Genomic DNA, 24,455 nt, shown 5'->3' with positions numbered 1-24,455 from the left:
TTTTTAGACTCTTTGTTTACAGTTTTAAAAGATTACAACATCTAATAATGAACAAAATCCACTATGTTACAATATACTCCCCAACCCCGAACCCCCTCTAGCAACAATTGAATACATTGTCAACTCACATAAGAAATTCTATATAATCATTTATAAAATATAATAACAAGTACGGTAACATCCTAAAAATCAATTAAAAAATATAACACCCCCAAACACGAATTTAGTGACACACACAAATAAACCCAAAAATCTCCACACACAAGCACATACACTCCACAATCCACCCAGAATGTACTCTATTGATTCAACTTTGCTCAAAGGAAATTAATCCCTACATAACATATACATTGTTAAAGGACGGCCAAAGTTCCAAATAAAGGTCTTCCCGATCTCTTTTACATAACAAACTTTTCTCATTGTCTGATAGAAGCTGAACATCATGCAACCAGTCTTCCACGGAGGGATTTTTCCTGCTATTCCACAACTTCAGGATTTGCTTTGTCGCCATCACCAAAACCTTTGACCATACTCTTTAGCAATCACACATCTTCCTCTGCCAGATAGTAAAATGATAGTAAAATGACTTGAAGAGGCATCAACGGAAAAGCTTATACCCAATATCGTGTCCATTCTATCCAGACCTCCTTCCAAAAAATCCTTGATCTAGGGCATTCCCATATCATATGTATTAAAGTGCCCCTCTCCACACCACAACTCCAGCACCTATCATTATCCGTCAAATCCAAGCCATGCATACGTACTGGAGTCCAACATAAACGACCCAAAATCTTTTGCTGGATAAGTCTCAATTTTAAATTTGGTTTATTCCTAAAGCCTGCTCCCAATACTTGTGTTCACTCCTTATCTGAAATCCTACAGTCCAATTCAGTCTCCCATGCTCTACGTAGCTTCCACAAGACTCAATGAAAAAAGGTCTATTGGCATCATATTAAGGAATGTGGATACCATGTGCGGCAGTGATGCATAAATAGCACACCGAGCAGGTTCAATCCCCAGTGGAGCAGACAGAATAACTAATCTCTGCAACAAAAGGATTACAACTCTCGAAATATGTGCAACTCTCAGTTTCCCAGACTAAAAACTTGTAGTTCAGAAAAGGGTATTACTTGTCCCTCTTGCAACACATCACCATCTCCAAGATCCCTTTACAAATCCAACTACGCCAACATAACATTTTAAGTGCAAGTTGAAGACCAGGGTTATGCCAAAGAGAGCCTCAATATTGCAGCCATAGGTTTTAATCAGTATTAGCCAACCACTGAGTAAGGACTTCATGAGTCCCAGGTGTATTAATTAAACTATCCTTAACATTCGGCATTCTTCCCATAGAGTAAATATTTTCAAGTTTGAATGGAGAAAACTTTTCCTTCTCCATCGTCAACCAAAGTAGTCCTGTGCATTACCAGGTACTAAGTATTTGCCTTCTTCAATATAAACCCCCTACGGTAGTTGACCAGATCTGGATACTAAATCCACCTTCAGAAACACTATGCATTGATATGTATCTTGGAATTTTAGGTTTCTTTTTTTCTCCCCACATGAAATTTTGAAAAACTGTATCAATCCGCTTTAGTAGCTTTTTCAGGAATTACAAGGGAAGTGATTGAATGACAAGTACTTTAGGTAGTAGAGACATTTTGATGGCATTGATTTTAACCTTAAAGACCCAAGGATGATCGTTCCCATTTCCTCACATCATTCACTAACACCCCTATCATTCGGTCTACATTAAATTCTGCTATTCTTTAGATCGTGTATTAAATGAATTCCCAAATATTTCACCTCATTATCTCACCATTTACAATCCCATGTTGCAAAATCTCCCCTTCTGCAAGTCACGGAAAGTGGAAAAATCTCGAACTTAGCCCAATTAATCTTGAGTCCCGAGAGTCTGCCTACTTTTTCAAAGGCATTCTTCAGAGCTATACTGCCCCTTCTGGATTAGAATGGATGATTGCCATATCATCAGCATAAGATAACACCTTTATCTCGTTATCACCAATTCTAAATCCTCTAATCTCCTGATCCCAATGAATGTATGCCACCAAGTGCTCTAGAGCAATATTGAATAGAAAGGGAGACAAAGGACTCATACCTCGCATAAGTGGGAAATAATCAGATATCTCATTATTCACCAACACTGCATAATGCAAAATTCTCACTGCATTAAGAAACCCAATCCCAAACCCCATTATTTGCATAGTATATTTTTTTTAAAAACCAATTGACGCTATCAAATGTCTTCTCGATGTCCATGAATACTAAAACTGTATCCAAAAGAACATCATTTCAGAGTGCCATCACAGAAATTACTTCTAATATTATCATACACAAACCTACCTCTCATAAAGCCAACCTGGGAAGTATGAATTAAATCCCCTATACACTTATCGAACCTATTCACTAAAATAACTTTACATCCACGTTGAGCAACAAAATTGATCTATAATTCCCATATCTTCTATGATCCCTTACCGGTTTTGGAATAATAGTAATCAAAGCCTCCCTCATACTTTGACGCAAAGTTCCATCCTATACAAAACAATTATACAATTCACACAAAATAGATGCCAGAACCAAACTGAACTATTTATAAAAATCCACAGGAAGTCCATTTAAACCTGGGGATTTATTTGCTTTAAGTTGTTCAATTGCCTTTAAAATCTCCTCAACCTCTATCTGAGCATCTAAAGCAGCATTGTCCTCAGGAGTCAGTACAGGGATCTCAAGCAACTGAACAAATTCCTCTAATTCTTCTCTCAGAGGAAAGGTATCTTCAGTATATATTGACTCATAGAAAGAACAAAAACACTTACAAATATCAGCATTTCTCACAACCACACTTCCATGTTCGTCCATCACACCCTGTATGTATGTCCTTTCGACCATCCCCTTCAACCTACTAGCCAGCAATATTAACACTTTTTCACCACATTCCCAATACTTTTGTCTTTCAAAAAAAGACCCTTTTCTGCCAACAAATCAGTCTTGTTACACAAATCCTCTTTAGCTGATTCATGTTTAACCTATCAGCTTCATTCATAGTTATTGCATACTTCCGTTGCAAGTGAGTGAGTATTGATTGTAATTGGTTCAATACCTTTAAACCCATTTTCCTAGAATAGAAAGTCCCATCAATTAATTCTCCCCATATTGCAGCCTTGAAACTATACCAAACCGTTAAAATATCTGTTGAACCCATATTCTGCCTGAAGAAAATGTCAATGAACTTCTGGAGGTCCGAAACCACTCCCAAATCTTGCAAAATACCTGACCTGAGTTGTCACCTAACAAATGCAGAACTCTCTCCTCCCATATTTATTCACAGGTACACCAATGCATGATCCAAAATCTCTGATTCCCTAACACCTACACAAACTACCCTATCAATAAGCATGTAATCGATTCTTGACAATGAATCATGTACAGGTGAATAAAATGTGAACTCTTTCACTTGTGAATGCATAACTCTCCATATATCCAGTATATCAAATCTCTGGAAAAAGATCAAATGCTTTATTCAGCCCTAGATTTGTAAATCTGCACAATGCTGAACAATCCATTTTGTGATCAATAATACAATTAACCCCCCCAAAATCATAATCTCTCCCGCATATCACAAAGTAAATCTGTAAATTCGTCAAAAAAGGATTTTCCTTGAGGACATTGACCATATATGCAACCTAGAGCGAGCACCTTACCACAATAAAACACATCCATGAAATCCATTCGACCTTCGCCATCCACCACTACCCTTTCAATCTTCACATTTATGCCTTTTCTAAATATTATACAAACCCTTCTTGTTTTGGAGCAATAGCTGATTCAAGAAACCTTTTTTAAATCATCAGAACAATAGTTACTAAAACAAGAGACTTATAATGAAGTTTCATTCCCTAATTAAGATTGTTCAAATTTTGTTAGCATAGAGAAGCAAATACCTACTAAAGGCAAACATGACACACATTACCCAAGTACAGCAAAGTGTACAATAGGTTTGGGAAGGGGTACTAGCTCCTGAAGAAGTTCTATAGATTGATTCTAATTACAAAAGAATGAAACATGTTGGGCACATGAAGATTGGATGGATCTTTAATTCGATCTAGGCAATAATTGTAAGGTTTGCACATTAGGTAGTGAATGTAAACAGTAATCAAGGTTTCAACACGGTGACACCTTAGCACAGTTGCACTTTATATTGCTTTTTATATGTTTTAAATGGAGTGACATTAATATTGTTTTCTTGTTTATATGTAATATACCTTCATGTCAAACCAAAGGGTGAGATTGTTTTTATTGATCGTGTTTTAAATTACCAAATTAAATTAAATTCTTTGAGTAAGAGAATTTAGTGTACCTCACCTATACTAGCAGTCCGGGCTTGTTTCGAGTCTAAAAGATACAATGGTATTATGCCATTAGCTGCAATGTCATTTGTCTCGCAAGGTTTCAGTACCTTTTTTTTACAAAATGTCTTCCTCTTTAAAATTGGCATGTTATGAAGGTGTTCTGACGTGAGTCATGTCTCACAATAACCAATTCCATTTAATGTCCATATGCTCAGTATGAATAACCAGCAGACGTATACCCAACCCAAGTCACTTTATAGCAATCACAACAAAGACTGGATTGCTAATCGCCTCACCATGCATGTGTTTGTGTTATCCAGGGATAGCCGCAGAGACAGCGTCATAAGTAACACCCTCTGCAGTCCATTTCAGTGTCTAATTATTGTTCTACTTCTTTGGTTGCTTACACTTCCCCATTATGATCATTAGCACAATGACGTCACGTCACGATGCTGCGGGGTGCATTCTTTTAATGTTTTCTTTTCTTCTCCAAGCTCGCGCCGGGCAATTAAACAAAAACATGAATTTTGAAACCGTTTTAACAGTTAAAAATGGCAGACAACTCATGAAAATATCATTAACTAGTAATTAAAAAGTAAGAAAAGATTTTTTATTTTTCCTCTCCCAACTCACAACTCATTTGCAAACTAAAAGTTAAATTAAATCCACAAAAAGATAAAAACAAACCATACTATCCCAAGGGTTATCTCTTTGTCTCTTTTTCTTCCCTTTTTGTGTGGCTGCTGATTCATCCATGGGCTCTTGGTCCAAGTCTGCGCTCCCCAAACAAGATCTCCCAATACACTTGTCCTCTTTAAAATCATTTCTTTTAGAGGAAATCTCAGAAATTTCACAGCAAAATGTCTTGGTCTCTGTCCAAGTGTAGGTTTTGGACCTAGGCATCTATGCACGCTCTTAATTTCCAGGGGTATTTTGGGATCCAGATTGAGTAATTCATCCAAGCCTGTACTCAAAACTTAAACCATACACTACACCAGAAAATTATCCTCTTATTGATCGGCCTCTCCATCTCCACCAGACATTTTACCACTGGGGAGATGAAAGCCTTTCAGAAGCCATTTTTATTAAGACCGACACACTCACGCACCATACGCCGACCTGCAGCAAGAAATACAATATACGAGAGTCTGAGAACAAGAGATCTTGGAACGTGTGGAAGGGTGGAGATTAGACAGAAAACAATGAGAAACACATTAGCACAAAATAATAGTGTAAAAAGACTACTGTCCAAATTTCAGTAATTGTGATATGATATATGATAGGTTATTTATATAGCGCCTATAGACAATGTGTTTCAAAGCACTTCAAGGCAAAGGAGGGAACAATGGAAAATACAAGGACATTCTTACAGGCCATGAACAGTAAGGAGGTGAAATTAACTATCGTACTCGGCCTGACAACATTTCAGATAATGCAAGACCTAAGACATAGATAAGGAAGGGAGGGGGATAGTGGGAAGGAAATGGAAACAGACAGGTGACTACCGTACTAGGCCTGATGTCATTTGTGGCTGAGCCGGAGAAAACAAAAGGTGAGGGAAAGGGGTGCAGAAAGGGAAGGTAGGAACAAAACAAGCGACTATCATACTAGGCCTGACGACATTTCAGATAGTGCTGGAGGGAGGGGGGGCAACAAGTAAGGGGAGGGGGAGGAGACAGACGAGGATGCTATCATATGAGGTCCAGGGACAATTCTGATAGAGTAAGTGCATAGAAGAAAGTAAGGGGAGGAGATAGGAAAAGGGAGAAAGGGAGAGGAGGATAGAACAGTGAGTAAGCAGCCAAAATGAGTGGAGCAGCAAGAGGTGAGAGCGAATACAATTGGAGAAGTCAGTAGTAACACATAGTTGCAAGCCTGGATACAAGATGAAGATGGGAACAGCATGATTCAGGGCCACCATGAGAAAGGGTGACGCACCGTGAATCAATAAAGTCCATAAACGTCAAATCCAGCATTGGCCACAAGACAGAGATGGTGAAACCAGAATGTATCAAGACAGACTCCTGCAGGAGTAAACTGGAGGGGGGGGCAGAGTAGAAGAATCAAGCAAAACAGGCAACACCTGTGTGTGAGAAAGGGGGGCACAAGGGAACATCACAGGGGGACCAGAGGGGTGGGGATATCCTGTGGGGACAGAGGGAGTAAACACATGTTGTGGCATGCATACCTGCTGTCTGAGGGGCGGGCTTGCTAAGTGGGGAAAAAAGCAGCAAGAAATACAATATACGAGAGTCTGAGAACAAGATATCTTGGAATGTGTGAAAGGGTGGAGATTAGACAGGAAACAATGAGAACCACATTAGCACAAAGTAATAGTAATAGCATAAAGTAATAGTGTAGAAGACTGAAGTCCAAATTGCAGTAATTGTGCTGCTGGAGGTGCACGTGGCATATACTTGCCATAAATGCCCACATCCTTCTCTTCGCTGGTGTAACAGGGAAAGTGCTTTGAACATAATGGGCCCGATTCATGGAATTATTTGTGTGTAAATTGGGGATTTGTGTGCCGTCTGTGCAAAAATCCCTGTTTGTCGATTCATGGAATTGACTTTGCAGCACTTTTCCTGGATTTGCATGGATTTCACACTGGACCGGCACTTCTCTGCGAGCAGCCGTGTGCCTTGCGCAAGACACCACACACGGCATGGCCGTGACATGTGCAGAGGGCTGGGATGGGGCGGAACTCAGGAAATGGTGAAGAACTTGTGAAAAATGTGGGCATTTCAAGGGACGGCCCGCAGGCAGTCCATCGCATGCCCACATTTCCGCAGTATGACGCATATTCATGGATCCAACCGTTCAACCTCTCGGCAGGGAAAAGGCCATGCAAACCCCTCATGCAATTTGACACTCTAAGCCCCGGCGTACAGACACTTGCGCCTGGGATTCGCCACGCAAGGGTAAGATCATAAGTTAGATTTTGGGGGGTGTGCACGCAATCGGGGTCTGGATCAGACTTAGGGGTAAGCAGCGTATAAGGTGCAGGAGCATTTTGAGAGGGTACACATGCATATTTACATGCCCATGTCGACTTTTACGTTAAGTGCTCCACATGTTGATGGGGCGCTGCGCGTGGTTCCAGGGGACCCCACGCACCCCAGTCGGAGTGCTGACTTGGTTGTGGGGGTTTCACTGTCAGTCTATTCAGGGTGCATTGATTGCTCATTGGAGGTGTGCGCAAAGGTCCCTCTCCATGGTTGGTATGGCTTTGCGTGTGGGCGTGTCATGGGCGTTCCTCTCGCACCCTGCACATTGAGTAGTTTGCGCATACGTGTCCATGAATACGTGCATTGCACAGATTCTCTTCTGCATGACGGGCCGCACATAGTCGTTTTCGGTGCACAGCATTTGCTGGATCAATGTGCCCTTTTCTATGAATCGGTCCCAAAGGCTGTACGTAGTAATAATAACATTAAATGGGAACAAGAATAACAGTCTACAAGATTATGAACACTAACTACAGGTAGGTATTTACACACAGTCAAAATGTACTGAATTTACAGGATTTACAATAGCAGGGAAAAGATCAGAGGAGCAGCCCTAAGAGCAGAGTAGGACAGGCTTACTCCACATTGGGGAGGAGATGAGGTTCCAGTTGTGATTTGAATGCAGTCCCAATGGTGGTGTTTTGGATTGAGGTGGGAAGAAATTCTAGGGAGGAGGTCAAGTAAGGAACCAGAATGGCAGCAGGAGGTGGTAGAAGGGGTTCAGGAACCGGAGAGATTTAGTATTACACTAGGGCTAAGCGTATAACTACCCGCCAGGCAATATTTTTTACACTTTGTGGTCAAATCGGGCATGAGAGAGATTCTCAAAAGTAATCATCTTTCCATGAACGCAGGCAAACGCCTGGTTGACAGCCCAATTTCTCCCAAATGATCTGTGCTGCCTAGTGTTTTCCAACAGCCCATCCACATGTGTACTGAATTTTAGTATGGTACCGCTTGGCGTATAACCGGGGTTATTGCTGGGAAGCAGCTCTGCCTATTTTCATTCTGAGGCACCAATTGGTTTGCAATATTTTTTTCGAAAAAAAAATAGCGAATGCATTTCTTTTATTCAGACCCCACTCAATCTTTGTTCCTAGGGCTCTGGCATTCCTGGAAAGAGCCCAACTATGACAGATTTTCATGATGACCACTGACTATGTAAATAGCAGCCAGGTGTATTCTCTCTTTACAAATGTATTGTGTGTGCACATCCTGAAAACATGAAGTGGAGTTGAAACTTGAGGGCTGCACTTTGAGACTCCTTTGCAAAGCATCTTTTATTGAGTTTTGAACAGGTATTATTACCTCGACTATATTTCCAAATTTCGAAGAGGGAGCTCAGAAATATGAATGCAAAAATAAAAAATAGATATGCAGTCCAAAAAAAGAGCTTTCCAAACGTGTATGTATATGCCAAGTGGATTGTGCTCGCCTAACTCATCTACGCATAGTAATGCGTTCTATTGTGTCTCCTTTTTCCGCAGTCCAGAAAAAGAAACCGCCATTGACATCGAACTCAGGTACACACGAGCAGAGAGACTTATTAACGCCTTGTCGCTATCAAAGATCTTCTTTTAATTGGTTCCATCAGTTCTGAAAATTGTACTGTCAAGAAAGTGATTGGAAAGTGAAATACTTCCGGTAAAGGTTTCGATTTCCCGTCGGCCATTTTTGTGAGAACATGTATTGCTTACTTGCCTTGATTGTTATCTGCTTCACTGAAACAGCTGCACAGTGTCATGTACGGCGTTGCCTTGGCACATTACCAGTGCTTGTTTTCAGTACCCGATTTCAGCGTGTTGGACAAAAGCATGGTTTGTGGCCTTAAAACAAGACAATCACAACAATCCGCTTTTGTACCTTGTTACAGAATCACAGTGTAAAAAGGTAGAATGGCTTAATCATTGTGAAGCTCAACTATAGACCCTAAAGTCCCATCATTTGTAGGACACTGGCACCCACCTTGCTATCCGAGATCTAGCATCATGTGTGGCCTATAGACTCTCAAGGCCTGGGAGTGGTAGGACAAGGACATCCACCCTGCTATCCGAGCTCTGACATCATGTGGGGCCTATAGACTCTCAAGGCCTGGGAGTGGTAGGACAAGGACATCCAGCCTGCTATCCGAGCTCTGACATCATGTGGGGCCTATAGACTCTCAAGGCCTGGGAGTGGTAGGACAAGGACATCCAGCCTGCTATCCGAGCTCTGACATCATGTGTGGCCTATAGACTCTCAAGGCCTGGGAGTGGTAGGACAAGGACATCCACCCTGCTATCCGAGCTCTGACTCATGTGTGGCCTATAGACTCTCAAGGCCTGGGAGTGGTAGGACAAGGACATCCACCCTGCTATCCGAGATCTAGCATCATGTGTGGCCTATACACTCTCAAGGCCTGGGAGTGGTAGGACAAGGACATCCACCCTGCTATCCGAGATCTAGCATCATGTGTGGCCTATAGACTCTCAAGGCCTAGGAGTGGTAGGACAAGGACATCCACCCTGCTATCCGAGATCACGGTATTAGCACAAAGGCAAAGTTTGCCCTATTTTTAAAAACACTAGGACATATTAAAAAACTATTGCACCATGACAACTGCACCTTGGCATTGCATAAGCATCTGGGCAAAAATTGCCCAGTGCAAGAAAGATATATTTTGGATGCGTTTTTTCACCAGGGCAAAGTTTGCCCTAGTGCTAATACCATTCCGTATAAGAACTAGGGCAAACTTTTCCCTGTTGCAATAATGCAGTGAAAATGTATCTTTTTTGCCCGAGAGCAATTATTGCCCTGGTGCCTCTACCATGCCAAATTGCACTTGTCATGGTGCAATAGTTTTCTAATATGTCCCAGTGTTTTAAATAATAGGGCAGACTTTGCCCTAGTGCTTATACCGTGCAATTTTGCACTTGCACCGGTGCAAAGTTTCTGTAATCTGGCCCCATGTGTCCCTCGACTACAGACACTCAAAGCTCATGAGACACCCATCCTGCTATCCGAGCTCTGACATCATGTGATGCTCATCTATAAAGACTCAAGGCACATTGGTTATAGGACGCTGGCACCCAGTCTCCTCCCCATGTTATGATATCATGTGAAGCTCCACCTTTAGGTACTCAAGGCTCATCAGTGTTAGGACACAGCACCCAGTCAGCTATGGGAGCGGTTTGGTACTCTGTGGAAATAATTTTAACCCACTCAAGAGTTGAGCACCTAAATTGGTGACAGCTCCACAGTCAACCTAGTTTTACTAGTTTGAACCCTTTTTTCTCCAAAGACAAATTGCACAGATTTGAACACACCCGCCCTGTAGACCAATACTAGGGAATGGGTGTATAACAATGCAGACTACTGTTCATGTTATGTAAATATTATTTCTTTGGATGCTACTTTGTAACAATGTGAATATGATGTAATATTTACTCCACAAAGTAATACTAACACACCTCTGATGCATACTTTGTGATGTGTTGTTTCATGTGAAGAATCATAACACCCATATTCTGTTCATTTACTGTACTATGAATATGTGCAATAAAGATCCAGGCCCAGGGACTGGGTTAGAAGAATAAAAATGAAAATAAAAATGCTTTGAGCAAGAAAGCAATGGCTCAGGGCAGATTTTTGGAATTTATATCCAGAATAAAATAACCACTGTATTTGGATACTCAGCTTACTCTCGAAGCACTTCTTTAGAAAACAGCAACTTGATGAAATACAATAGTACACTCTAAGCGAGACTAGAGTTAGAAACATTTGTATGTGGTTGGAGACATTTTTGTTACCTGGCTATGGGAGCTCTGGCATCATGTGATGCTCGCCACCAGAGACTCCAGGCACATTGGTTATAGGACGCTGGCATCCAGTCTGCTCTCCATGTTCTGATATCATGTGACGCTCCACCTCTAGGTACTCAAGGCTCAGGATACAAGCACCCAGTTAGCTATGGGAGCTTTGGCATCATGTGATGCTCGCCTGTAGAGACTCAAGGCACAGTGGTTATGAGATACAGAACACAGATGTGTTCACGGGGCATTCTGAAGTCATTAGGATGCAAGGATAGCAAAAAAGATGTTATTGTATCAAGATTGTTAAGAGACGTCATATAAAGCTACTAGGTGTATATATCACACACCAAGGTCTTCTTTGCAACACTAAAGCTCGATATCAAACTGTCACAGATGCCTTTCAAATCGCAATATATGTGTGTGGCACAGGATGCATCTGAATTCAAGCATTGCATTTTACTACAACATATGTGGTTTTTAAACGTACTTGACATGCCGGAAACCTTGACTTGTATTGTGCAACTCCGTGAACCTAAAGCACATATATACGGTACTGTGCAATTTCCACCGGAATGCGTGGTATAACACAAGCAGCTTGCCATTTGCTGGTGGAAGTCATTTCTAGTAGATTTTCGGTGGGAAATAAGATGTAAACATTATGGTGCACATGTTACAGGTTCAAAGGTATTATGGTTAGAAATAACTTGCACAACCAATGTAAGGAACATTTGCCTGGATTTTTCTGGTTTTGTGGTTTACAAAAATGTGCATTGATGCTAGGCGGATGTGGGACAGGACTTGCTGAAGAGGCGCCTATGGAATCAAGTTATCTCTTGCTTTTATTATGTTTTTTATATCTTCGAAGGTGCGGTTTGAAAACGACCTTCGGATTTGACTTTGTTCTCTTACTCTTTTTTCTGAGTACATTTTGGATCTCACTGAGGAAAGGCATTATCTGAGTTACGGCTGCTGCCAGGAGTTCTGTCACTACCTGTAACGCTCACCTGGCTCCCACTGAGGCGCTGGTCTGGTCTGGGTTGCTGTGGCCTCTTCAAGCGTGATGCGCAGAATTCAGAATTCGGACCACCGATTGAACAGGACCCCCAAATCTTGCTTGTCGGGCCCGTAGGATTATCCTTCTGCAGATGAGAAAGGGGATTAACTGTCTGCCGAATAGAGTGCTTGCTCCCCCTTCCCCCCTTCGGTCTTCTCTGATTCCTCCAAAACCCCCGGTTTAAGCTCACCTTATGGTTTAGAAGGATGAACTCTCCATCCTGCTTCTGGTGCAGGGGCGCGCGTTCGTCCAGTTACTTCACTGGTTTTCAGAATGGCGCTGGCACATCCACTTGACTTTTCTGAGCGATACGCCGTAAGTATGAAGATGCAAAAGTTCAAGTGTGAGCCTCCTTTTATGTTGTCTTTTCTGTCCTTTATTTCAGGTGCAGAACAAAGGCGATGCGTTGAGGGGTTAAATTGCCGGTGGTAAAATCAGGTGAGTTAGTGATGAGGGCGACCCCTCTAAATTTCTTTATAATTCCCCAGTAATGTCTTTTGTCCTTTCCCCATAGGGGCCGGGGTGCGGTACCTGCCAAAGATGCGGCGCCGACCCGAGATGTGGAATGGTTCACCAAGAAAAGCCGGTAAGTAATATGGCTGAAAATGTCCTTTCCCCATAGGGGCCGGGGTGCGGTACCTGCCAAAGATGCGGCGCCGACCCGAGATGTGGAATGGTTCACCAAGAAAAGCTGGTAAGTAATATGGCTGAAAATTCGGCTTTCCTCTTGTGTTCCCATGCTCACCTTTTGTCTCTTCTTCACTCCCCTATGTGCAGAGATGTGGCGACCGGTGCTGAGAGCCGCGATGGAGCCGGGCGGCGTCTCGGGAACAGGCAATTGAAGCGCGGCGCTGCAGCGAGCAACGCAGTGCTTTTAAATGGAAGTCTTCCTTCAGGAATGCTGGCGTGAAGATTCCGGATGCAGGTAAGAAGGTTGAATAAGTTCTTGGTTTTCACCTTTCTCTTCTCTTATTCCCTTACAGGTGTTCCAGGTTCGAGGCGGGCGTGGCTGGAGTCCAGGTGCAGGAGCAGACACGGTGGGCGTTCAGCTGCTGGGATGCAGAACAACGCGAAGCACGTGTGGCTGTCCGGGCGTGGCTTAAATAGCTTTGGAAGAAGTTCCGGGTGAGTATTCTTCCACAGCCCCACCCAAGTAACAAAATAGTTCCTTCAGAAAAATAGTCCCTCCTAAGCCTCATTTGGCTTGGTTCTTCATGCAGCATGGTCTGCATCAGGTGAGTGTGCAGCATGGTCTGCTTCAGGTAAGTGCACCAAACACTTCCCCTTATGAGCCTGGCGCCTGTGGCGCCAGGACTGATGTCCAACATGAGCCTGGGGCCAACGGCGCCAGGACAGAGTCCAAAGAGCCCCTATAAAGGGCCGCTGGGCTTTTACCCGGGGGTGTGATGCCTGCTCCCGGGGGTGCTGGGCCTGGTGCTCCGGGGGTAGGCATCATAACAGCACTCCCCCCCAAGGCCCCTCCCAAGGTCTTTTACCCAGGAGGTTTCGGTTTGTTTGGGAAATTCCGATGGAACCTTTTTACTAGCCGAGGTGCATGTACGTGGTCGCTGGGTTCCCAAGATCTTTCCTGAGGCCCGTACCCCTTCCAATCAATTAGATAGAAAAGTTTTGATTTTGAGATCTTAGAGTACAAAATGTTCTTCACCTCGAATTCAGGCTCCCCATCTATCTGGACTGGTTCTGGTGGCTTTATTAATCTGGTTCCTGGTTGCACTGGTTTCAAAAGCGACACATGAAAAACGGAGTGAATCCACATGTTAGCTGGTAGATCTAGCTTGACTGCCACTGGGTTAATTATAGCTTTGATCGAGTAAGGGCCTAAATACCTTGGATTAAAAGTCCGAGGTCCCTTGAGCGATAAGTGTTTGGTAGCCAACCATACTTGATCCCCTATTTGGTATGGAGGCGCCTCCTTTCGATGCAGATCCCCATTCTTTTTGTATTTCCCTTTGGCATGTTGTAAGTGTGCAGTAGCATCCTTGAAGGCTTGAGTAATCGTAGAATGCAAATGGTCCACTGCGTGCATTTAGAGGCTCAAAGGTGAGTCCAAGTCTGAAGTACGAGGGTGATGTCCATATAGGGTATAAAAGGGGCTATGACCAGTTCTAGAGTGTATCGAGTTATTGTATGCATATTCAGCCACCCATAAAATATCCTTCCAATTACCCTCCGATTGGTGCAACATACATCGTAGATATTGTTCAAGGGTCTGGTTCGTTCTCTCCGTTTGACCATCGGTCTGTGGGTGGTGGCTGGTTGAGAGTCTTACGTCGATTTGTGCCAGTTGACAACACTTTTTCCAAAAATGAGAAATAAACTGGCTTCCCCGATCGGAGATTAGTATGGACGGGAATCCATGCAGACGGATGATATTTTCGAGGAATTCCTTGGCAAGAACAAAAGCTGAAGGTAATCCTTTCAACGGAATAAAATGGGCCATCTTGGAAAATAAATCCACCACAACCAGAATAGTATTGTATCCATTACAAGAGGGCAGGTCCGTGATAAAATCTAGTGACAAGGTGTGCCAAGGTGCTGTTGGAATGTCTAAGGGTTGAAGAAGACCGGCGGGTTTTGTTTTTTGACCTTTGTTTTGGGCGCAAACTCCACAGGACATCACGAAAGATGTAATATCCTTTCGCCAGGACGGCCACCAGAATTGTCGTTTCATTTTTTCCTCTGTTTTGGCAATGCCAGGATGTCCTTCCATCAGAGTATCGTGATTTGTATTTATTTATTTATAACGCGCAAACCAGCAGGCCCGGAGGCATCAGGGGAAATAACCAGTTCTTGCAATTCCTTTTCTGGCAAAAATAAACGTCCTTGGAAATAAGGTAAGCCATCGTTGATTGAAAAGGCAGATCCCCTCTTGATCCAATCCTGCAAGGCTGAAGAGTCCAGGAATAGTTTTACCCGTGCTTGAATGTCTTCAAGGGTTTGTAAAGTGGTTATCCCCAAGATTCTTTGTTCGGGAATTATCGGTACAGGTTCTGAGTTTGTGTCCATTTCTCCCATTCCAATTCGAGATAGCGTGTCCGCTTTGCCATTCTTACAGCCGGGACGGTAGGTGATTACAAAATCAAACTCAGCAAAGAATAAAGCCCATCGGAGCTGTCGTGAAGACTGAGCCTTGGCAGTTTTCAAATATTGTAAATTTCGGTGATCAGTGATCACGGTGATGGTATGCCTGGCGCCAAGAAGATAATGCCGCCAAGCCTTAAAGGCAGACTTAATGGCTAATAATTCCTTATCAGTGATTGCATAATATATCTCCGGCGGCGAGAACTTTCTGGACCAAAATGCTACGGGGTGCAGTTGGTTGGTTTCGGGGTCTCTCTGAGACAGGACAGCTCCCATGGCTAAGCTGGATGCGTCGGTTTCGACTATATATGGGAGATCAGGACGCAGGTGTTTCAAAATAGGTGCAGACGTAAATTTAGCTTTTAATTCCTGAAAGGCCTGTTCAGCTTCCTCGGTCCATTCAAAACATTTATTCTTCCGCAAGAGTGCAGTGATGGGTTGCACCACCCGTGAAAATTCCGGGATAAACCTGCGATAAAACTTGGCAAAATCAAGCATGCTTTGGACACCTTTCACCAAACTAGGTGATGGCCATTTGAGGATGGCATCCACTTTCCGTGAGTCCATTCGGACCCCTTTAGGTGTCAGGATGAATCCAAGAAACTAAACCTCAGTGGTATGGAAAACGCATTTTTCCAGCTTTGCAAACAGTTTGTGCTGGCGCAATTTCTCAAGGATGGCCCTGACATGTTTTCTGTGATCAGATTCCGAAGAGGAGTACACCAGAATGTCATCGATATACACGACAACACAGACATCGATGAGTTCCCGAAGGACATCATTCATGAAGAATTGGAAAGCAGCAGGCGCGTTGCACAACCCGAAAGGCATCACCTGGTATTCGAATAGTCCATATTTTGTATGGAAGGCCGTTTTCCATTCGTCGCCTTCTTTTACTCGTACCAGATGATAAGCCCTCCAGAGATCTAACTTGGTGTATATGCAAGCGTCCTTCACCTGGTCAAGGAGTTCAGGGATCAAAGGCAGAGGGTAACGATTTTTAACAGTTATCTGGTTCAGTGCGCGGTAATCGATACATGTTCTAAGGTCGCCTTCTTTTTTTGGCACGAAGAACAAAGCCGAGGATGCTGGAGACTTTGACGGGCGAATGAAACCATTGGCTAGGTATTGGTCTAAATATTGTCTCAAATGCAGATTCTCCGGCTCAGTAAGGGCATAAATCCTGCTACAAGGGGGTTGTGCACCGGGCACCAGATCGATTTGGCAATCGTACGATCTGTGAGGAGGTAACGTGTTGGCCTGTTCCTTTTGGAAGACGTCCTGAAAGTCTTGGTATTCAGGAGGTAGTTGCATGGAGACAGAGGTTACTGATGCTAGACTGATCTTCAGATTTTCTGGGTAGCAGGTTCGTGCACACTCCGGAAAGGTTATTCTCTTCACTCGCCAATCAATTCGAGGATTATGTGTCTCTAACCAAGGGATTCCGAGAATAACCTGAAACTGTGGAGCCTTGATGACATCAAACACAACTGCCTCCCGATGGCTGTCCGGACCTACAAGTGTCACCTCAGCAGTGGAATGTGTTACCGGTCCCGAGGCAATTTCGGTTCCATCAACTGTGGTGATGACATCTTTGCTGGTTTTAAGACACAGGGGAAGGTTAATCCTGGAGACCAATTCACGATCCACGTAGTTTCCTATAGCCCCACTATCGATGTATGCCTTTATTGCATGCAACCGCTTAGGCTGTTCCGGATCTACAAGGACCATTGGCACAGTGAAATGCGAGGTCTGAGAGTTCGTTTTCAAGCTCGGCAAGCGGACCCCTACGCTTGTCGGGCGGGGTCGTTTCCCGATACAGAGGTTTCATGGATTTTATCAGCGGCTCCTACCACCTTCCTGGGCGGCCTTGCCGGGCAATCTCATAGAAAGTGTCCAGAGGATCCACAATAAAGACATAAGTGCATCTGCCGTCTTCTTTCACGTTCCTTTTGCGTTAAAGGTCCTTTAACTCCTCCGATTTGCATTGGCTCAGTGGCTTCAGCCTCCTTGAGGTTAGCGTGGGTCTTGACTAACACCCGGGTCTCAAACTTGGACCGATCAGCTTTTCTGTTTTGCAGTCTGTGATCCAATTGGACCACTAAGTCTATATATTCTGAGCATTGTTGGGGCGGATTTACAACTTGGGCCAGGACATCTTTAAGTTCTCCGTGTAGACCTCGATAAAATAACGTGATTCTTTTATCTTCTGGCCACCCAGTTTCCACAATTAGTCTATTAAAGGTTGCAATGTAGGAAAGGAGGTCTTGATTGCCCTGTCGCAGAGATAGAAGTTCGTCATCTAGAGCCTGCCCTTGGGAGTGACGAGCAAATAACCTTTCCATGCTTGCTTGAAATCCTTGAAAATCACGAAGAATCGGGTCATCTTGAGTTACCAGTGGAACTGACCAATCGGCAGCACTGCCGCTGAGATATGACAATACAAAGGCTACCTTGGTCTGGTCATTAGGGAAGGCCCTAGGTCTGCACAGGAAATGCAAACGACACTGATTCATGAATACGGCAAATCGTTTGGGGTCCCCAGCAAAGCGTTCAGGTGGGGCCAGCGGCATGTTTCCAGGTTGATTTAGCTGCACCGGGTTACTGGAAAGCACAGGAGCGGGGTTCCCTCCGCTCCGGAACCGGGTAAAGGGGTTTGTCCAGCTTGACCTTGCAAAAGCTGTCTGGCCAGGTCATCAGCTCTTTCCTTTGTTACAATCACTTCCCTCCTGAGAGCATTAGTCTCTTGACGAGCGGCGTGTACTTCGGCCCGTAATTCCCCCAGTAGTTGGGCCAATTGGTCAATCTCGGAAGTTTCCATAGCGCCTGGGTGGGAATTTGTAGGAAGGCTTCGCGTTCTGTAACGCACACCTGGCTCCCACGGAGGCGCTGGTCTGGTCTGGGTTGCTGTGGCCTCTTCAAGCGTGATGCGCAGAATTCGGACCACCGATTGAACAGGAGCCCCAAATCTTGCTTGTCGGGCCCATAGGATTATCCTTCTGCAGATGAGAAAGGGGATTAACTGTCTGCCGAATAGTGTGCTTGCTCCCCCCTTCACCCTACGTTCTTCTCTGATTCCTCCAAAACCCCCGGTTTAAGCTCACCTTATGGTTTGGAAGGATGAACTCTCCATCCTGCTTCTGGTGCAGGGGCGCGCGTTCGTCCAGTTACTTCACTGGTTTTCAGAATGGCGCTGGCACATCCAATTGACTTTTCTGAGCGATACGCCGTAAGTATGAAGATGCAAAAGTTCAAGTGTGCGCCTCCTTTTATGTTGTCTTTTCTGTCTTTTATTTCAGGTGCAGAACAAAGTTGATGAGTTGAGGGGTTAAATTGCCGGTGGTAAAATCAGGTGAGTTAGTGATGAGGGCGACCCCTCTAAATGTCTTTATAATTCCCCAGTAATGTCTTTTGTCCTTTCCCCATAGGGGCCGGGGTGCGGTACCTGCCAAAGATGCAGCGCCGACCCAAGATGTGGAATGGTTCACCAAGAAAAGCCGGTAAGTAATATGGCTGAAAATGTCCTTTCCCCATAGGGGCCGGGGTGCGGTACCTGCCAAAGATGCGGCGCCGACCCGAGATGTGAAATGGTTCACCAAGAAAAGCCGGTAAGTAATATGGCTGAAAATTCGGCTTTCCTCTTGTGTTCCCTTGCTCACCTTTTGTCTCTTCTTCTCTCCCCTACGTGCAGAGATGTGGCGACCAGTGCTGAGAGCCGCGATGGAGCCGGGCGGCGTCTCGGGAACAGGTGAGTGAAGTGCGGCGCTGCAGCGAGCAACGCGGTGCTTTTAAATGGAAGTCTTCCTTCAGGAATGCTGGCGTGAAGATTCCGGATGCAGGTAAGAAGGTTGAATAAGTTCTTGGTTTTCACCTTTCTCTTCTCTTATTCCCTTACAGGTGTTCCAGGTTCGAGGCGGTCGTAGCTGGAGTCCAGGTGCAGGAGCAGACACGGTGAGCGTTCAGCTGCTGGGATGCAGAACAACGCGAAGCACGTGTGGCTGTCCGGGCGTGGCTTAAATAGCTTTGGAAGAAGTTCCAGGTGAGTATTCTTCCACAGCCCCACCCAAGTAACAAAATAGTTCCTTCAGAAAAATAGTCCCTCCTAAGCCTCATTTGGCTTGGTTCTTCATGCAGCATGGTCTGCATCAGGTGAGTGTGCAGCATGGTCTGCTTCAGGTAAGTGCACCAAACACTTCCCCTTATGAGCCTGGCGCCTGTGGCGCCAGGACTGATGTCCAACATGAGCCTGGCGCCAACGGCGCCAGGTCAGAGTCCAAAGAGCCCCTATAAAGGGCCGCTGGGCTTTTACCCGGGGGCGTGAAGCCTGCTCCCGGGGGTGCTGGGCCTGGCCTGGTGCTCCGGGGGTAGGCATCATGTCACTACCTGTGGGAGCTGTCTGATTTGACCCTCGACTTCTGGCACTTGACTTCTTCTCTGTGTTGGTGATTGGGATTGATTTAAATGCAACGATGTGTAATAAACACAGTCAGTGTATTTAAGCAGCTCCAGATGACACACATGAAGACATATTAATAAATACACGACTAATAAATGTATTAGTACAAAACAAAAATCAAAACAGAGAATAGTTCTTTTTAAAAATTCAATCCCTTTACTTTTGAAGCGTTGTCATTGGCCGGACCACTAGTAGTGACTCCCTGACTAACCCGAATGTTATATAATTGATCTAGTACCATCCTCTCGAAGGATCCAAATGTTTGTCCTCATCTTCGAAACTCTGACTGAAAGTGCTTGACGATGATAAATGTGCACATTTAAGCTGCCTGGTGCATTGGTTCTACCAAAATGGATGCCTTGCGAGAAGACTTTGGGACTCATTTACAAGCTTTTAGTGGAGCGCAAAGTGACCAGGAAGCAGGCTGGTTTGCAAAGTTAAAGTATTTATTAATGATTTGCACAATATATTTCAGACTATTTTCATGGTTATACAATAATCACCAATGGGGTGATGTCGCAGTAACAATCTCTTTAATCACAAGGAGTAATGATGAGAAAAATATAATGCAGCACAGAAATAATACTTTTGTGTGTGTTCAATCAAAGAGTACAGGTTTCAGGAATGCAGATTTCAAGCAAATGTATCAATCCCAATTTCCCCCAGCAAACACAGAGATGAGTAAAAGGAATGATTGCAAACTTGTCAAAATGATTTTAAAGTTGGCTTGAATGAAATGGTAAAACACTGAAAATGGTTTAATTCACTGAAATGGTTGAAATACTAAGGGGAGCCACTTTGTATGGGTTCAGACAAACACTAGCAATGAGTATAGAGTGATAAGCAAGTAGAAAACTTAATTTTGAGGTCGGGTTAATGTACAGCTATTTCACACGTTATAGATTTGAGCCAAACAAAAAATTTGCGGCAAACTTTTCCACGTGTGTTAAGCGTGATTGCGGAGAAACTATAAGGAGTTGAGATGCGGTTTGGGTTAATTGAAAAACTTAAGATGTTAGCTTCAAGTAGACACTTAAATTTAGTTTCTAGCATAAACGGTGAAGAAGTTATGGAGGTTTTTGTGGAGGTTGTTTTTTTAGAAAGAGGCAAAAATGCAAAACAAGGATGCGCTTTTAAAATTGACAAACAAGGTGGTAGACTATGAAGATGCAAAATACACGACAGCACAGCCACCAGCCTAGGATATCTCTGGTTGGTTTCGCCTGCCGAGACGCTCGCCTTTCTTCAGAAAATATATATCAGCGCAAAGATGATTTTAATACTACTATTACAAAAGGACTATAAGATAAGAGAAAGAATTCAGGTAGACAAAAAGAATTTCTAACAATACAATTCTGGATATAAGAGAGGATGGGTTTGGATAGGGATGACTTCTGGACAATACATATGCTAGTGACAATCCTATGCTATGGATACTCACTACCAATGTTTGGACAGCACCGTCAGGGATTCAGGACAGTCAATATTTCTGGACAGGAATTCTGCTAAGCACACCGGACTGGACTCCAGGCGCTCTGGTCTGCAATTAGCAATGCACTCTGGGCACCGTACGGTGGGACTGGACTGGATCTCACAGGCTCTGGTTCTGGTTCACATGTATCTGGTCACAGCATGGCTCTACTGGGTTGAATCTTTGGATTCCGGTAATAATTCTTAGCAGGAAAGCAGCTACAGCACAGCCAGGCTGTTCTTTGGTTCCGCTTAGAGGTCTGGGATAAAATCTGGTTTCTGGATTTTTAAAGGCCAAGCTGAGAATGGTTCAGCTTTGGAAATGGGCCGTTCTGCTTTCAAAGTTTCTGGAGTCTGAAATATGGATTTGTCTTGCAAAGTGCTCCGCCAGCAATCAGTTGGTGGGTGAATGTGTGTGTCTGTCTAGGTCCTAAACTGTCTCTATTTATGTGTTTCCCAAAGGGGTGGGTATGCTGAATTATCCTAGGCACACCCCTAGTTTGTCCATTGGTTAGGGTCTTCCCTCTCCCTTGATTGGAGAAGAAAACAGAGTGTCATCATGAAAATGTGGTTTAGGATGCAGGAAAAACCTCCCCTTTGTTTTTATACATGAAATCTACTTTTCATATCATACATATTTACAATTTTACAAACTTGATAGCAATAGCATTTCTATATCACATATTTTGTGTAGCAAGTATTCATCCAAGCCCTGTTGCTGTGAGAGCTTGGGCCTGGATTTGGCAACTTTTCGCACTTTTGGTCAGGGACCCAGTGTCTGATTTGTCCACAATGTTATACCTATGTGCGCATGATATCTGGGCATTATCATATGACATTTCATGCTTCTGAGTCCTTTTAAAATGTTCACCAAAAAATTCACATTAACAATACTGTAATTTTACAATTTTTACAAATTCTCACAGTCCTTTGTCAGTCCTTTTTAAAAATATACTTTCTGTAATTTGAGAATCAACAAAAATGTCTGTTCCTGCCTCCAAAGTTTCTGGTGGCTCAAGAGCAATCCCCGCCCTCTTCCTCTGGCAGGGGCTACTGTTGACACTTGCAATCTGCATATCCTTTCAGCCAAGAAAGTCCTTTGTCTCTCCAAGGAGCAGCAGCCCAAATATCCTCCCCTCTTCATCAACACATGAATGTGATTTCCTGGCTTTTGGTGGGAAGCAGGAGAGGTGCCTTTCGTTGGGGCAACCTGGGGAATTTGCTTTGTAGTTTTTTGGCTTGCATCAGGTTACTTTAAACTCACTTTGTTAACTTTTTCTTTGATGAAACAAACTTATAATTTTAAAACAGGCAAACAGAACTCCAGTTCCATTCTCTAAAACAAGGAGATTAAATAGTTGCAACCTATCTTACTTTTGATAGCAGGTCACTTAATTCCAACCATTTGATTTTAACTGCACGTTTAAGCTTCTAATGCAATTACTGACAGCTGTCATACAGGCGGCCAGTGGTACTGCGTCCATATTTTGACAGATTTTCACAGGCAAGCACACTTTTTAATGTGGATATTCTGATGATAAATTCTGCTTTTCCTGGCATTGTGTGCTCTTGTTGATTCCTTAAATGAAGTGACGGGTAACACCCAGCAAGGATGTTGGATATTTTCTGATGTTTTGAACCATTATTTTGTATTTTCAGCAACCAAGAAAAAAGGATTTCAGAGCAATTTCTGGGATTCCTTGCAATAAAGCTGTTCACTCGGTGGACAGCCCAGTGACAGGTTTCAGCAGTGTGGTCTCCTTCCATTACTGAGACAGGCAGAGTAAATTGGCAGCCATCTTTTCCGGTTTCACAGCACAATTTTCATAGGTTTAGCACGCATAGGACTTTTGCTGACATTTTGCTGATTCTGGTGTCACCAGTACACAGGGATGTCGCAGGGCAGAGCCTAGTGGGTTAAAACATCCCACACCAGTGCAAATAATTAAATATGGGCAGAAAATCCCTATTCAAGGAGGAAAATGACGAAGAACATAGACATGGGGATGGAGGTACCTTGCAAACAACAAACACGCCCCATCAAGAGCTACGGAAACCCTATTCACCAAAGCTTGTCTGAAATCCAAAGGAGAGCGCACATCTTGCGATCTTACCGCCACACGTTACATGTCCCAAAGCACAAGGTGCAATAAAGCTCACATATAAAAGGGCAATGCAACCCCAATTAACATAGATTGCCAAAATGCCAGATCCTGCATTGATAGCACCGATACTATTAGATGGAAGGAGGAGGAGGGGGAGGCCCAGAATCGTCCATCCACAAACAGCTTTATTTGGGATGCCTGATGAGGAGGTACATGGAAGATACTGCTTCCCTTCCCATATCATCCTAGATCTAGTCAGGGAGTGGGAGAATGACCTGGTATCACCTACCTTAGGCTCACAGGCTGTGCCAGCTCTGGTCAAAATGCTATCAGCCCTACACTTCCTGGCTACAGGATCATTCCAACATTCTGCAGCCATTGTGGGGCGTATATCACAGCCATGCACACTGCAGGTAAGGCAGAGAGTGTGCCAGTAATTCTATGTGTTTGCACACTTTCTCCCGGTACTGGGAGCTAACGACTGCACCCATGTAGCTCTGCAACCCCCTCTACCCTGAGACACCAAGCACATATTTCCGAAACAGGAAACATTTGCATTCCATCAATGTGCAGGTGATCTGTGATGCCAATGTCAATTAACCAGGATGCATGTGTGACAGCTACATCTTCTGCCTTTCCCCCTTATAACAGACCCTTGCATTGGAAACCTTTAGAAACACCTAGCTGGTGTGGGAGCATCAACTATCACGCACACACGAGCAGTCACATGACACACAGAAACACAACAAATGACAATACATGCAGTTAACCATTTACTCCTTTGCAGGGGACAGTGCCTACCCGCTGTCACCATTCCTGTTGACACTCATCAGGAATCCAGCCACCCCAGATGAGGCACACTACAAGGCAGCTGTTTGTATTGCGTGAATTCTTTGTGTCTCCTCATCCTCATCTAGTTCGTAGTGTTTGTTTCCCATAAATTCCTTTTGCTCATTGGATGTTGAGGAGTACACCGCAGGTATAGAGGAATTCTGCCTCCTCATAGCAGGTGGCTCATCACAAGCTCTTACATGTGTTTTCCTTGAGGGAATCTCAGTGATGTTAAACCCTACATCGCAAAGTTCCTGGACATTGT

At 43.9% G+C, this 24,455-nt stretch overlaps 1 protein-coding gene across 1 annotated transcript in view; it reads left to right on the top strand.

The window, feature by feature from the left end:
• Window positions 1–24,455, top strand: part of ABCC8 (ATP binding cassette subfamily C member 8) — a 1,583,626-nt gene that overhangs the window by 913,842 nt on the left and 645,329 nt on the right. The window contains exon 20 of the mRNA XM_069623778.1: window positions 8,869–8,904. Coding sequence (XP_069479879.1) covers window positions 8,869–8,904 — 36 coding nt within the window. The remainder of the gene's footprint in view (window positions 1–8,868; window positions 8,905–24,455) is intronic.

This window comes from Ambystoma mexicanum, chromosome 11 (genome assembly GCF_040938575.1).
Source record: "Ambystoma mexicanum isolate Mex_15411 chromosome 11, UKY_AmexF1_1, whole genome shotgun sequence".
Classification (NCBI taxonomy): Eukaryota; Metazoa; Chordata; class Amphibia; order Caudata; family Ambystomatidae; genus Ambystoma; species Ambystoma mexicanum.
The sequence above is the reverse complement of the archived record's forward strand: the minus strand, read 5'-3'. Positions and strand labels throughout refer to the sequence as shown.